The sequence below is a fragment of the Trichomonas vaginalis genome, chromosome V (assembly GCF_026262505.1).
Source record: "Trichomonas vaginalis G3 chromosome V, whole genome shotgun sequence".
NCBI classification, from domain to species: domain Eukaryota; phylum Parabasalia; order Trichomonadida; family Trichomonadidae; genus Trichomonas; species Trichomonas vaginalis.
In genome coordinates, this window is record NC_067207.1 from 24970149 (window position 1) to 24986980 (window position 16832).

General features: G+C 31.1%; 5 protein-coding genes across 5 annotated transcripts; all 5 read left to right on the forward strand.

Annotated features, from left to right (window-relative positions):
- Positions 1 to 6909: 6909 nt before the first annotated feature.
- On the forward strand, positions 6910 to 7533 carry TVAGG3_0398480 (uncharacterized protein; the record flags this gene model as incomplete). The annotated part of the gene is made up of 1 exon (XM_051232605.1): positions 6910 to 7533. One exon carries the CDS (start codon positions 6910 to 6912, stop codon positions 7531 to 7533), a length of 624 nt encoding a protein of 207 aa, XP_051102335.1.
- A 166-nt stretch (positions 7534 to 7699) lies between these two features.
- Positions 7700 to 8407, forward strand: TVAGG3_0398490 (uncharacterized protein; the record flags this gene model as incomplete). Its single annotated transcript, XM_051232606.1, has 1 exon — positions 7700 to 8407. One exon carries the CDS (start codon positions 7700 to 7702, stop codon positions 8405 to 8407), a length of 708 nt encoding a protein of 235 aa, XP_051102336.1.
- A 1177-nt stretch (positions 8408 to 9584) lies between these two features.
- Positions 9585 to 11183, forward strand: TVAGG3_0398500 (uncharacterized protein; the record flags this gene model as incomplete). The annotated part of the gene is made up of 1 exon (XM_001291682.2): positions 9585 to 11183. One exon carries the CDS (start codon positions 9585 to 9587, stop codon positions 11181 to 11183), a length of 1599 nt encoding a protein of 532 aa, XP_001291683.2.
- A 940-nt stretch (positions 11184 to 12123) lies between these two features.
- TVAGG3_0398510 (uncharacterized protein) lies at positions 12124 to 13785 on the forward strand (the record flags this gene model as incomplete). The annotated part of the gene is made up of 1 exon (XM_001280639.2): positions 12124 to 13785. The coding sequence occupies one exon, from the start codon at positions 12124 to 12126 to the stop codon at positions 13783 to 13785; it is 1662 nt and encodes a 553-aa protein (XP_001280640.2).
- Positions 13786 to 14728: 943 nt separating this feature from the next.
- On the forward strand, positions 14729 to 16396 carry TVAGG3_0398520 (uncharacterized protein; the record flags this gene model as incomplete). The annotated part of the gene is made up of 1 exon (XM_001286619.2): positions 14729 to 16396. One exon carries the CDS (start codon positions 14729 to 14731, stop codon positions 16394 to 16396), a length of 1668 nt encoding a protein of 555 aa, XP_001286620.2.
- Between the last annotated feature and the right edge of the window lie 436 nt (positions 16397 to 16832).

Genomic DNA, 16832 nt, shown 5'->3' on the forward strand with positions numbered 1-16832 from the left:
CTCGTTTTTCAAATTCAATCGAGGCGGGATATTACATATGAATCGACTAATAATTCATATTATATACCTTAGTGAATTGATTTTTCTATAGTTAGTAATCACCTGCTTATAATGTCAAGATGATCCTCTCAATTTTTTGTGAAAAATAAAAAAAAAAAAAGCTATAAAATTGAAAGTTCTTTGCCCAATGTCAGTTCAAATAAAAAATGCTCTAATTTGATTTAATAACTAAAAATAATAGATGCAAATCTGAATGACTACTTATTATCTGTGTCAAATTTAATGATTGAGTTTATTTATTCATTCGAAAATTCCAGTTCAATATATAATTTTAAAAATTTCACATTAATTATGTATGTCAGAAATTTTGAAATAATCTGACATTCTACTTCTTGTCATTTATTTTTAGCCATGAAAATTGAACTATAATTCCTGTAATATACACATCCATATGTCATTATATATTATGGACCCTTGATGATAATGGTCAAGAAAAACGAATAAATCTGATGAATAATGAACAAAATAACTGTTTTTTTAGCTGGCAGATTTTTTATAGTAACAAACGGGAGTCATTATTCATTCTCCTTTATTTTTGAGATGGGAAGATATCATTGCAGCATTATATACTCATCAATTGGTAACTTATGTTATGGGATCATTTGAAAAAAATTATTAGTAATGTTTATTAATTAGATGCTTCATTTATAAAAAAGCTGTCTTGTTCTAGTCTTTATTCCAAGTTTGGCAATTAAAGATTTAGTTGCACAACAAGAATTTCACATGAAAAACAATCCTAGATGAGTAATTTCACTTGTTGAAAGATAATTTATAAGTAATTTTAAAAAGTGTGTTTAAAGCATAAAATTTAATTTATTCTCCGAATTTTTTTAATTTTCAGCCAAAGAAATAATAACGACTACCGCAACAAACAACACAGCAATGACAGCTAAGACACAGAGAACTGCAACAAGGGCGGTCTTCTTTTTAGCTTCCTTTGTAGCAATCTTTCCTGTTGCAGAATCACTTGCGATAAAACATCTTGATAGATGTTGATATTTGTTAATTTTTCAGAGGATTCGTTGGTGTTGTGACTACGATCTTGATTTCGGCTGTTGTGTTTGTTTCTGTTGTTGGGATGGTGAAAATCAAGTGGGAACTCTGACTAATCCTGCATCGTTAGTTGATGTGATCGTCTTCTTGACTTTATCGTTGTAGAACAGAGAACAGTGAACTTGTTATCGAAGTTTGTATCTGGATCATTGATGACAGCTGTGAAGTTGACCTTGTCGCCTTTGTTGTATGTGGCATTAAGTTTTTGGTTCGAAATATAGATTGTGAGAACTGTGTTATTCTTGATTGTGATTGTGAACTTCTTTTGTTCCAATCTTCTTGCCATCTGTAGCTGTGACTTTGACTTCATATTCACCTGCTGCTGTGTCTTTTGGAACTTTGAATTTGAATGTCTTAAGATCTTTGCTGTTTGCAACTTCTTGTGTTGCAACTTCTGCATTGTTGAAGAAAACTCTTTGCTGTGAGTTGTTTATCACCTGAATCTTGAATCGTAGACTGAAGCCAAGAAAGAAACTTCAAGAATCTGGAATGTAATATAGGTATTCAGATGGAACAATGTATAACTTTGGTCTATAATTTGGTGGAACAACTGTAATTGTGAATTCTTCATAAAGCAATGAGCCAAGACCATTAGTTAGTATATGTGTAAACATATAATGTGTACTTCCAAGTTCTGTTGGTGGTGTGATTGACACATCAAAATCCTTACTTGTTGTTTTTCTGAAACTGTAAATTTGCCAAGGCTGCCATATTTGATTATCTTATCTTTTTGAATCATGAATTTCCAACCTGCTTCTACCGTGTATGGTTCAACTAAGAAATAAAAAACTTCCCTTTACTTGAATTACTTCAGTGGAATCTGTTTCTTCTGAAATCAGAGATTTATCAAGTTTAAGTAATGGCGGTTGATATTCTCTTCATAAAACATGTAAGAAAGTGTGATAGAACTTTCCTGGTTGGATATACTGTGTGAGCCATGAAATGAGATCCATTGAATTCAGGAAATCCAAGTCGTGTATTCTAAAATTTTCTCATTGTTCGTGAAGAATCTTGGCTCAGGTTCTATTCCAAAGTCTTGGGCACTGATATCTGTAACCCAAGGATGATTGCAGAACTAGTGTCAGACTATTTGTTTGATCCCACCAAAGATAATAACCAAAGTTTTGTAAAGGGATGATGCTTCTAACATTATCTATAGAATCTTTTAAATTCAATGCTGTGCAAAGGGTCAATTTTCTTTCCGTTGAGCCTTTGTTGGTAATTGTCTGTGAAATAATAACCAATTCTGAATTTTCATCATTATAAATTTCAACGGAGTAGCCCTAAATCAGTGGCTTCTTTAATGTTTTTTTGTAAACACCATCTATTCTGACTTTTGTATAAGGTTCTTTAATTATTTCATAATTCTCCCTTCCGTCCTTATCATAAATCAATGTACGAATTATCCCCAACAACTTTGCCTGAAACTGAAAGAGAAAGTTGTGCAAGTAATATGGAAAACATTTAAAAAAATGGTAAAATGATTTTATAAAAGTATTCAAATATAAATAATTTCAGAAGAACATTTTGAGTCGTTTTTCAAAGTCATCTATACATATGAATCGATAATATTTCATTTATTATACCTTATGATTGATTTTCTATAGTTATAATCACCTTGTATAATGTCAAGATGATCCTCTCAATTTTTTTGTGAAAAAATAAAAAATAAAAAAGCTATAAAATTGAAAGTTCTTTGCCCAATGTCAGTTCAAATAAAAAATGCTCAATTTGGATTTATAACTAAAAAATAAGATGCAAATCTGAATGACTACTTATTATCTGTGTCAAATTTAATGATTGAGTTTATTTATTCATTCGAAAATTCCAGTTCAATATATAATTTTAAAATTTCACATTAATTATGTATGTCAGAAATTTTGAAAATAATCTGACATTCTACTTCTTGTCATTTATTTTTTAGCCATGAAAATTGAACTTATAATTCTGTATATACACATCCATATGTCATTATATATTGATGGACCTTGATAGTTGAAACTCGCATAAATAAAATTCTGATGATGTAATGAAGACAAAGATAAACTCGTGGTTTCTTTTTTTAAGCTGGCAGATTTTTTATAGTAACAAAACGGAGTCATTATTCATTCTCCTTTATTTTTGAGATGGGAAGATATCATTGCGAGCATATTACTCATCAATTGGTAACTTATGTTTATGGGATCATTTGAAAACAATTTATTAGTAAATGTTTATTAATTAGATGCTTCATTTATAAAAAAGCTTGTCCTTGTTCTATGATCTTTATTCCAAGTTGGCAATTAAGATTTATGTTGCAACAACAAGAATTCACATTGAAAAAACAATCCTAGATGAGTAATTTCAACTTGTTGAAAGATTAATTATAAGTAATTTTAAAAAGTGTGTTTAAAGCATAAAATTTAATTTATTCTCCGAATTTTTTATTTTCTCAGCCAAAGCAATAATAACGACTACCGCAACAACAACAGCATGACAGCTAAGAACAGAGAACTCAGACAAGGGGCGGTCTTCTTTTTAGCTTCCTTTGTAGCAATCTTTCCTGTTGCAGAATCACTTGCGATAACATCTTGATAGATGTTGATATTTGTTAATTTTTCAGAGGATTCGGTTGGTGTTGTGACTACGATCTTGATTTCGGCTGTTGTGTTTGTTTCTGTTGTTGGGATGGTGAAATCAAGTGGAACTCTGACTAATCCTGCATCGTTAGTTGATGTGATCGTCTTTCTTGACTTTATCGTTGTGAACAGAGAAACAGTGAACTTGTTATCGAAGTTTGTATCTGGATCATTGATGACAGCTGTGAAGTTGACCTCTGTCGCCTTTTGTTGTATGTGGCATTAAGTTTTGGTTCGAAATAGATTGTGAGAACTGTGTTATTCTTGATTGTGATTGTGAACTTTCTTTGTTCCAATCTTCTTGCCATCTGTAGCCGTGACTTTGACTTCATATTCACCTGCTGCTGTGTCTTTTGGAACTTTGAATTTGAATGTCTTAAGATCTTTGCTGTTTGCAACTTCTTGTGTTGCACTTCTGCATTGTTGAAGAAAACCTTTGCTGTGAGTGGTTTATCACCTGAATCTTGATCGTAGACTGAAGCCAAAGAAAGAAACTTCAGAATCTGGAATGTAATATAGGTATTCAGATGGAACAATGTATAACTTTGGTCTATAATTTGTGGAACAACATGTAATTGTGAATTCTTCATAAAGCAATGAGCCAAGACCATTAGTATATGTGTAAACATCTAATGTGTACTTTCCAAGTTCTGTTGGTGGTGTGATTGACACATCAAAATCCATACTTGTTGTTTTTTCCTGAAACTGGTAAATTTGCCAAGGCTGCCATATTTGATTATCTTATCTTTTGATCATGAATTTCCCAACCTGCTTCTACCGTGTATGGTTCAACTAAGAAATAAAACTTCCCTTTACTTGAATTACTTCTAGTAGGAATCTGTTTCTTCTGAAAATCAGAGATTTATCAAGTTTAAGTAATGGCGGTGATAATGTCTCTTTCAATAAAACATGTAAAGAAAGTGTGAGATAGACTTTCCTGGTTGGATATACTTGTTGAGCGCATGAGAAATGAATCCGATCATTGAATTTGCCAGGAAATCCAGAGTCGTATTCTAAAATTTCTCATTGTTCGTGAAGAATCTTGCTCAGGTTCTATATTCCAAAGTCTTTGGGCACTGATATCTGTAACCCGCGAATGATATTTTGCAGAACTAGTGTCAGAATCATTTGTTTTGATTCCCACCAAAGATAATAACCAAAGTTTGTAAGGGATGATGCTTCAACATTATCTATAGAATCTTTAAATTCAATGCTGTGCAAAGGTCAATTTCTTTTCCAGTTGCTCTTGTTGTATGCTCGTGAAAGTAGCAACTACTAATCGAAATTGTTCGCATTCACTTATGAATGATATCATCAACGTGATGCACGATAGCCTAATCAGTGGCCTTCTTTAATGTTTTTTGTCAACACCATCTATTCTGACTTTTGTATAAGGTTCTTTAATTATTTCATAATTCTCCCTTCCGTCCTTATCATAAATCATGTACGAATTATCCCCAACAACTTTGCCTGAAACTGAAAGAGAAAGTTGTGCAAGTAATATGGAAAACATTTAAAAAAATGGTAAAATGATTTTATAAAAGTATTTCAAATAATAAATATTCAGAAACATTTTGAGTCGTTTTTCAAAGTCATCTATACATATGAATCGATAATATTTCATATTATTATACTATATGATTGATTTTCTATAGTTATAATCACCTTGTATAATGTCAAGATGATCCTCTCAATTTTTTGTGAAAAAATAAAAAATAAAAAAGCTATAAAATTGAAAGTTCTCTTGCCCAATGTCAGTTCAAATAAAAAAATGCTCAATTTGATTAATAACTAAAAAATAATAGATAGCAAATCTGAATGACTACTTATTAATCTGTGTCAAATTTAATGATTGAGTTTATTATTCATTTCGAAAATTCCAGTTCAATATATAATTTTAAAAATTTTCACATTAATTATGTATGTCAGAAATTTTGAAATAATCTGACATTCTACTTCTTGTCATTTATTTTTAGCCATGAAAATTGAACTATAATTCCTGTATATACACATCCATATGTCATTATATATTTGATGGACCCTTGATGATAATGTCAAGAAAAACGAATAAATCTGATGAGTAATGAGACAAAATAACTGTTTTTTAGCTGGCAGATTTTTTATAGTAACAAACGGGAGTCATTATTCATTCTCCTTATTTTTGAGATGGGAAGATATCATTGCAGCATTATATACTCATAATGGTAACTTATGTTATGGGATCATTTGAAAAAAAATTTATTAGTAATGTTTATTAATTAGATTGCTTCATTTATAAAAAAAGCTTGTCTTGTTCTATGATCTTTATTCCAAGTTGGCAATTTAAGACTAGGATTGTTTTTCATGTGAAATTCTTGTTGTGCAACTAAATCTTAATTGCCAACTTGGAATAAAGATCATAGAACAAGACAAGCTTTTTTATAAATGAAGCATCTAATTAATAAACATTACTAATAAATTTTTTTTCAAATGATCCCATAACATAAGTTACCAATTGATGAGTATATAATGCTGCAATGATATCTTCCCATCTCAAAAATAAAGGAGAATGAATAATGACTCCCGTTTGTTACTATAAAAAATCTGCCAGCTAAAAAAACAGTTATTTTGTCTCATTACTCATCAGATTTATTCGTTTTTCTTGACATTATCATCAAGGGTCCATCAATATATAATGACATATGGATGTGTATATACAGGAATTATAGTTCAATTTTCATGGCTAAAAATAAATGACAAGAAGTAGAATGTCAGATTATTTCAAAATTTCTGACATACATAATTAATGTGAAATTTTTAAAATTATATATTGAACTGGAATTTTCGAATGAATAAATAAACTCAATCATTAAATTTGACACAGATAATAAGTAGTCATTCAGATTTGCATCTATTATTTTTAGTTATTAAATCAAATTGAGCATTTTTTATTTGAACTGACATTGGGCAAAGAACTTTCAATTTTATAGCTTTTTTATTTTTTATTTTTTCACAAAAAATTGAGAGGATCATCTTGACATTATACAAGGTGATTATAACTATAGAAAATCAATCATAAGGTATAATAATATGAAATATTATCGATTCATATGTATAGATGACTTTGAAAAACGACTCAAAATGTTTCTGAAATATTTATATTTGAATACTTTTATAAAATCATTTTACCATTTTTTAAATGTTTTCCATATTACTTGCACAACTTTCTCTTTCAGTTTCAGGCAAAGTTGTTGGGGATAATTCGTACATGATTTATGATAAGGACGGAAGGGAGAATTATGAAATAATTAAAGAACCTTATACAAAAGTCAGAATAGATGGTGTTACAAAAAACATTAAAGAAGCCACTGATTTAGGCTACTCCGTTGAAATTTATAATGATGAAAATTCAGATTATGTTATTATTTCACAGACAATTACCAACAAAGGCTCAACGGAAAAGAAAATTGACCTTTGCACAGCATTGAATTTAAAAGATTCTATAGATAATGTTGAAGCATCATCCCTTACAAACTTTGGTTATTATCTTTGGTGGGATCAAACAAATGATCTGACACTAGTTCTGCAAAATCATCCTTGGGTTACAGATATCAGTGCCCAAGACTTTGGAATAGAACCTGAGCCAAGATTCTTCACGAACAATGAGAAAATTTTAGAATACGACTCTGGATTTCCTGAAATTCAATGGATCTCATTCTCATGGCTCAACAAGTATATCCAACCAGGAAAGTCTATCACACTTTCTTACATGTTTATGAAGAGACATATCAACCGCCATTACTTAAACTTGATAAATCTCTGATTTCAGAAGAAACAGATTCCACTGAAGTAATTCAAGTAAAGGGAAGTTTTTATTTCTTAGTTGAACCATACACGTAGAAGCAGGTTGGGAAATTCATGATTCAAAAGATAAGATAATCAAATATGGCAGCCTTGGCAAATTTACAGTTTCAGAAAAACAAACAAGTATGGATTTTGATGTGTCAATCACACCACCAACAGAACTTGGAAAGTACACATTATATGTTTACACATATACTAATGGTCTTGGCTCATTGCTTTATGAAGAATTCACAATTACAGTTGTTCCACCAAATTATAGACCAAAGTTATACATTGTTCCATCTGAATACCTATATTACATTCCAGATTCTGAAGTTTCTTTCTTGGCTTCAGTCTACGATCAAGATTCAGGTGATAAACCACTCACAGCAAAGGTTTTCTTCAACAATGCAGAAGTTGCAACACAAGAAGTTGCAAACAGCAAAGATCTTAAGACATTCAAATTCAAAGTTCCAAAAGACACAGCAGCAGGTGAATATGAAGTCAAAGTCACAGCTACAGATGGCAAGAAGATTGGAACAAAGAAGTTCACAATCACAATCAAGAATAACACAGTTCTCACAATCTATTTCGAACCAAAACTTAATGCCACATACAACAAAGGCGACAAGGTCAACTTCACAGCTGTCATCAATGATCCAGATACAAACTTCGATAACAAGTTCACTGTTTCTCTGTTCTACAACGATAAAGTCAAGAAGACGATCACATCAACTAACGATGCAGGATTAGTCAGAGTTCCACTTGATTTCACCATCCCAACAACAGAAACAAACACAACAGCCGAAATCAAGATCGTAGTCACAACACCAACGAATCCTCTGAAAAATTAACAAATATCAACATCTATCAAGATGTTATCGCAAGTGATTCTGCAACAGGAAAGATTGCTACAAAGGAAGCTAAAAAGAAGACCGCCCTTGTTGCAGTTCTCTGTGTCTTAGCTGTCATTGCTGTTGTTGTTGCGGTAGTCGTTATTATTCTTTGGCTGAGAAAATAAAAAAATTCGGAGAATAAATTAAATTTTATGCTTTAAACACACTTTTTAAAATTACTTATAAATTATCTTTCAACAAGTTGAAATTACTCAATCTAGGATTGTTTTTCATGTGAAATTCTTGTTGTGCAACTAAATCTTAATTGCCAACTTGGAATAAAGATCATAGAACAAGACAAGCTTTTTTATAAATGAAGCATCTAATTAATAAACATTACTAATAAATTTTTTTTCAAATGATCCCATAACATAAGTTACCAATTGATGAGTATATAATGCTGCAATGATATCTTCCCATCTCAAAAATAAAGGAGAATGAATAATGACTCCCGTTTTTTACTATAAAAAATCTGCCAGCTAAAAAAACAGTTATTTTGTCTCATTACTCATCAGATTTATTCGTTTTTCTTGACATTATCATCAAGGGTCCATCAATATATAATGACATATGGATGTGTATATACAGGAATTATAGTTCAATTTTCATGGCTAAAAATAAATGACAAGAAGTAGAATGTCAGATTATTTCAAAATTTCTGACATACATAATTAATGTGAAATTTTTAAAATTATATATTGAACTGGAATTTTCGAATGAATAAATAAACTCAATCATTAAATTTGACACAGATAATAAGTAGTCATTCAGATTTGCATCTATTATTTTTAGTTATTAAATCAAATTGAGCATTTTTTATTTGAACTGACATTGGGCAAAGAACTTTCAATTTTATAGCTTTTTTATTTTTTATTTTTTCACAAAAAATTGAGAGGATCATCTTGACATTATACAAGGTGATTATAACTATAGAAAATCAATCATAAGGTATAATAATATGAAATATTATCGATTCATATGTATAGATGACTTTGAAAAACGACTCAAAATGTTTCTGAAATATTTATATTTGAATACTTTTATAAAATCATTTTACCATTTTTTAAATGTTTTCCATATTACTTGCACAACTTTCTCTTTCAGTTTCAGGCAAAGTTGTTGGGATAATTCGTACATGATTTATGATAAGGACGGAAGGGAGAATTATGAAATAATTAAAGAACCTTATACAAAAGTCAGAATAGATGGTGTTACAAAAAACATTAAAGAAGCCACTGATTTAGGCTACTCCGTTGAAATTTATAATGATGAAAATTCAGATTATGTTATTATTTCACAGACAATTACCAACAAAGGCTCAACGGAAAAGAAAATTGACCTTTGCACAGCATTGAATTTAAAAGATTCTATAGATAATGTTGAAGCATCATCCCTTACAAACTTTGGTTATTATCTTTGGTGGGATCAAACAAATGATCTGACACTAGTTCTGCAAAATCATCCTTGGGTTACAGATATCAGTGCCCAAGACTTTGGAATAGAACCTGAGCCAAGATTCTTCACGAACAATGAGAAAATTTTAGAATACGACTCTGGATTTCCTGAAATTCAATGGATCTCATTCTCATGGCTCAACAAGTATATCCAACCAGGAAAGTCTATCACACTTTCTTACATGTTTTATGAAGAGACATATCAACCGCCATTACTTAAACTTGATAAATCTCTGATTTCAGAAGAAACAGATTCCACTGAAGTAATTCAAGTAAAGGGAAGTTTTTATTTCTTAGTTGAACCATACACGGTAGAAGCAGGTTGGGAAATTCATGATTCAAAAGATAAGATAATCAAATATGGCAGCCTTGGCAAATTTACAGTTTCAGAAAAACAAACAAGTATGGATTTTGATGTGTCAATCACACCACCAACAGAACTTGGAAAGTACACATTATATGTTTACACATATACTAATGGTCTTGGCTCATTGCTTTATGAAGAATTCACAATTACAGTTGTTCCACCAAATTATAGACCAAAGTTATACATTGTTCCATCTGAATACCTATATTACATTCCAGATTCTGAAGTTTCTTTCTTGGCTTCAGTCTACGATCAAGATTCAGGTGATAAACCACTCACAGCAAAGGTTTTCTTCAACAATGCAGAAGTTGCAACACAAGAAGTTGCAAACAGCAAAGATCTTAAGACATTCAAATTCAAAGTTCCAAAAGACACAGCAGCAGGTGAATATGAAGTCAAAGTCACAGCTACAGATGGCAAGAAGATTGGAACAAAGAAGTTCACAATCACAATCAAGAATAACACAGTTCTCACAATCTATTTCGAACCAAAACTTAATGCCACATACAACAAAGGCGACAAGGTCAACTTCACAGCTGTCATCAATGATCCAGATACAAACTTCGATAACAAGTTCACTGTTTCTCTGTTCTACAACGATAAAGTCAAGAAGACGATCACATCAACTAACGATGCAGGATTAGTCAGAGTTCCACTTGATTTCACCATCCCAACAACAGAAACAAACACAACAGCCGAAATCAAGATCGTAGTCACAACACCAACCGAATCCTCTGAAAAATTAACAAATATCAACATCTATCAAGATGTTATCGCAAGTGATTCTGCAACAGGAAAGATTGCTACAAAGGAAGCTAAAAAGAAGACCGCCCTTGTTGCAGTTCTCTGTGTCTTAGCTGTCATTGCTGTTGTTGTTGCGGTAGTCGTTATTATTCTTTGGCTGAGAAAATAAAAAAATTCGGAGAATAAATTAAATTTTATGCTTTAAACACACTTTTTAAAATTACTTATAAATTATCTTTCAACAAGTTGAAATTACTCAATCTAGGATTTTTTTCATGTGAAATTCTTGTTGTGCAACTAAATCTTAATTGCCAACTTGGAATAAAGATCATAGAACAAGACAAGCTTTTTTATAAATGAAGCATCTAATTAATAAACATTACTAAAAATTTTTTTTCAAATGATCCCATAACATAAGTTACCAATTGATGAGTATATAATGCTGCAATGATATCTTCCCATCTCAAAAATAAAGGAGAATGAATAATGACTCCCGTTTGTTACTATAAAAAATCTGCCAGCTAAAAAAACAGTTATTTTGTCTCATTACTCATCAGATTTATTCGTTTTTCTTGACATTATCATCAAGGGTCCATCAATATATAATGACATATGGATGTGTATATACAGGAATTATAGTTCAATTTTCATGGCTAAAAATAAATGACAAGAAGTAGAATGTCAGATTATTTCAAAATTTCTGACATACATAATTAATGTGAAATTTTTAAAATTATATATTGAACTGGAATTTTCGAATGAATAAATAAACTCAATCATTAAATTTGACACAGATAATAAGTAGTCATTCAGATTTGCATCTATTATTTTTAGTTATTAAATCAAATTGAGCATTTTTTATTTGAACTGACATTGGGCAAAGAACTTTCAATTTTATAGCTTTTTTATTTTTTATTTTTTCACAAAAAATTGAGAGGATCATCTTGACATTATACAAGGTGATTATAACTATAGAAAATCAATCATAAGGTATAATAATATGAAATATTATCGATTCATATGTATAGATGACTTTGAAAAACGACTCAAAATGTTTCTGAAATATTTATATTTGAATACTTTTATAAAATCATTTTACCATTTTTTAAATGTTTTCCATATTACTTGCACAACTTTCTCTTTCAGTTTCAGGCAAAGGGGATAATTCGTACATGATTTATGATAAGGACGGAAGGGAGAATTATGAAATAATTAAAGAACCTTATACAAAAGTCAGAATAGATGGTGTTACAAAAAACATTAAAGAAGCCACTGATTTAGGCTACTCCGTTGAAATTTATAATGATGAAAATTCAGATTATGTTATTATTTCACAGACAATTACCAACAAAGGCTCAACGGAAAAGAAAATTGACCTTTGCACAGCATTGAATTTAAAAGATTCTATAGATAATGTTGAAGCATCATCCCTTACAAACTTTGGTTATTATCTTTGGTGGGATCAAACAAATGATCTGACACTAGTTCTGCAAAATCATCCTTGGGTTACAGATATCAGTGCCCAAGACTTTGGAATAGAACCTGAGCCAAGATTCTTCACGAACAATGAGAAAATTTTAGAATACGACTCTGGATTTCCTGAAATTCAATGGATCTCATTCTCATGGCTCAACAAGTATATCCAACCAGGAAAGTCTATCACACTTTCTTACATGTTTTATGAAGAGACATATCAACCGCCATTACTTAAACTTGATAAATCTCTGATTTCAGAAGAAACAGATTCCACTGAAGTAATTCAAGTAAAGGGAAGTTTTTATTTCTTAGTTGAACCATACACGGTAGAAGCAGGTTGGGAAATTCATGATTCAAAAGATAAGATAATCAAATATGGCAGCCTTGGCAAATTTACAGTTTCAGAAAAACAAACAAGTATGGATTTTGATGTGTCAATCACACCACCAACAGAACTTGGAAAGTACACATTATATGTTTACACATATACTAATGGTCTTGGCTCATTGCTTTATGAAGAATTCACAATTACAGTTGTTCCACCAAATTATAGACCAAAGTTATACATTGTTCCATCTGAATACCTATATTACATTCCAGATTCTGAAGTTTCTTTCTTGGCTTCAGTCTACGATCAAGATTCAGGTGATAAACCACTCACAGCAAAGGTTTTCTTCAACAATGCAGAAGTTGCAACACAAGAAGTTGCAAACAGCAAAGATCTTAAGACATTCAAATTCAAAGTTCCAAAAGACACAGCAGCAGGTGAATATGAAGTCAAAGTCACAGCTACAGATGGCAAGAAGATTGGAACAAAGAAGTTCACAATCACAATCAAGAATAACACAGTTCTCACAATCTATTTCGAACCAAAACTTAATGCCACATACAACAAAGGCGACAAGGTCAACTTCACAGCTGTCATCAATGATCCAGATACAAACTTCGATAACAAGTTCACTGTTTCTCTGTTCTACAACGATAAAGTCAAGAAGACGATCACATCAACTAACGATGCAGGATTAGTCAGAGTTCCACTTGATTTCACCATCCCAACAACAGAAACAAACACAACAGCCGAAATCAAGATCGTAGTCACAACACCAACCGAATCCTCTGAAAAATTAACAAATATCAACATCTATCAAGATGTTATCGCAAGTGATTCTGCAACAGGAAAGATTGCTACAAAGGAAGCTAAAAAGAAGACCGCCCTTGTTGCAGTTCTCTGTGTCTTAGCTGTCATTGCTGTTGTTGTTGCGGTAGTCGTTATTATTCTTTGGCTGAGAAAATAAAAAAATTCGGAGAATAAATTAAATTTTATGCTTTAAACACACTTTTTAAAATTACTTATAAATTATCTTTCAACAAGTTGAAATTACTCAATCTAGGATTGTTTTTCATGTGAAATTCTTGTTGTGCAACTAAATCTTAATTGCCAACTTGGAATAAAGATCATAGAACAAGACAAGCTTTTTTATAAATGAAGCATCTAATTAATAAACATTACTAATAAATTTTTTTTCAAATGATCCCATAACATAAGTTACCAATTGATGAGTATATAATGCTGCAATGATATCTTCCCATCTCAAAAATAAAGGAGAATGAATAATGACTCCCGTTTGTTACTATAAAAAATCTGCCAGCTAAAAAAACAGTTATTTTGTCTCATTACTCATCAGATTTATTCGTTTTTCTTGACATTATCATCAAGGGTCCATCAATATATAATGACATATGGATGTGTATATACAGGAATTATAGTTCAATTTTCATGGCTAAAAATAAATGACAAGAAGTAGAATGTCAGATTATTTCAAAATTTCTGACATACATAATTAATGTGAAATTTTTAAAATTATATATTGAACTGGAATTTTCGAATGAATAAATAAACTCAATCATTAAATTTGACACAGATAATAAGTAGTCATTCAGATTTGCATCTATTATTTTTAGTTATTAAATCAAATTGAGCATTTTTTATTTGAACTGACATTGGGCAAAGAACTTTCAATTTTATAGCTTTTTTATTTTTTATTTTTTCACAAAAAATTGAGAGGATCATCTTGACATTATACAAGGTGATTATAACTATAGAAAATCAATCATAAGGTATAATAATATGAAATATTATCGATTCATATGTATAGATGACTTTGAAAAACGACTCAAAATGTTTCTGAAATATTTATATTTGAATACTTTTATAAAATCATTTTACCATTTTTTTAAATGTTTTCCATATTACTTGCACAACTTTCTCTTTCAGTTTCAGGCAAAGTTGTTGGGGATAATTCGTACATGATTTATGATAAGGACGGAAGGGAGAATTATGAAATAATTAAAGAACCTTATACAAAAGTCAGAATAGATGGTGTTACAAAAAACATTAAAGAAGCCACTGATTTAGGCTACTCCGTTGAAATTTATAATGATGAAAATTCAGATTATGTTATTATTTCACAGACAATTACCAACAAAGGCTCAACGGAAAAGAAAATTGACCTTTGCACAGCATTGAATTTAAAAGATTCTATAGATAATGTTGAAGCATCATCCCTTACAAACTTTGGTTATTATCTTTGGTGGGATCAAACAAATGATCTGACACTAGTTCTGCAAAATCATCCTTGGGTTACAGATATCAGTGCCCAAGACTTTGGAATAGAACCTGAGCCAAGATTCTTCACGAACAATGAGAAAATTTTAGAATACGACTCTGGATTTCCTGAAATTCAATGGATCTCATTCTCATGGCTCAACAAGTATATCCAACCAGGAAAGTCTATCACACTTTCTTACATGTTTTATGAAGAGACATATCAACCGCCATTACTTAAACTTGATAAATCTCTGATTTCAGAAGAAACAGATTCCACTGAAGTAATTCAAGTAAAGGGAAGTTTTTATTTCTTAGTTGAACCATACACGGTAGAAGCAGGTTGGGAAATTCATGATTCAAAAGATAAGATAATCAAATATGGCAGCCTTGGCAAATTTACAGTTTCAGAAAAACAAACAAGTATGGATTTTGATGTGTCAATCACACCACCAACAGAACTTGGAAAGTACACATTATATGTTTACACATATACTAATGGTCTTGGCTCATTGCTTTATGAAGAATTCACAATTACAGTTGTTCCACCAAATTATAGACCAAAGTTATACATTGTTCCATCTGAATACCTATATTACATTCCAGATTCTGAAGTTTCTTTCTTGGCTTCAGTCTACGATCAAGATTCAGGTGATAAACCACTCACAGCAAAGGTTTTCTTCAACAATGCAGAAGTTGCAACACAAGAAGTTGCAAACAGCAAAGATCTTAAGACATTCAAATTCAAAGTTCCAAAAGACACAGCAGCAGGTGAATATGAAGTCAAAGTCACAGCTACAGATGGCAAGAAGATTGGAACAAAGAAGTTCACAATCACAATCAAGAATAACACAGTTCTCACAATCTATTTCGAACCAAAACTTAATGCCACATACAACAAAGGCGACAAGGTCAACTTCACAGCTGTCATCAATGATCCAGATACAAACTTCGATAACAAGTTCACTGTTTCTCTGTTCTACAACGATAAAGTCAAGAAGACGATCACATCAACTAACGATGCAGGATTAGTCAGAGTTCCACTTGATTTCACCATCCCAACAACAGAAACAAACACAACAGCCGAAATCAAGATCGTAGTCACAACACCAACCGAATCCTCTGAAAAATTAACAAATATCAACATCTATCAAGATGTTATCGCAAGTGATTCTGCAACAGGAAAGATTGCTACAAAGGAAGCTAAAAAGAAGACCGCCCTTGTTGCAGTTCTCTGTGTCTTAGCTGTCATTGCTGTTGTTGTTGCGGTAGTCGTTATTATTCTTTGGCTGAGAAAATAAAAAAATTCGGAGAATAAATTAAATTTTATGCTTTAAACACACTTTTTAAAATTACTTATAAATTATCTTTCAACAAGTTGAAATTACTCAATCTAGGATTGTTTTTCATGTGAAATTCTTGTTGTGCAACTAAATCTTAATTGCCAACTTGGAATAAAGATCATAGAACAAGACAAGCTTTTTTATAAATGAAGCATCTAATTAATAAACATTACTAATAAATTTTTTTTCAAATGATCCCATAACATAAGTTACCAATTGATGAGTATATAATGCTGCAATGATATCTTCCCATCTCAAAAATAAAGGAGAATGAATAATGACTCCCGTTTGTTACTATAAAAAATCTGCCAGCTAAAAAAACAGTTATTTTGTCTCATTACTCATCAGATTTATTCGTTTTTCTTGACATTATCATCAAGGGTCCATCAATATA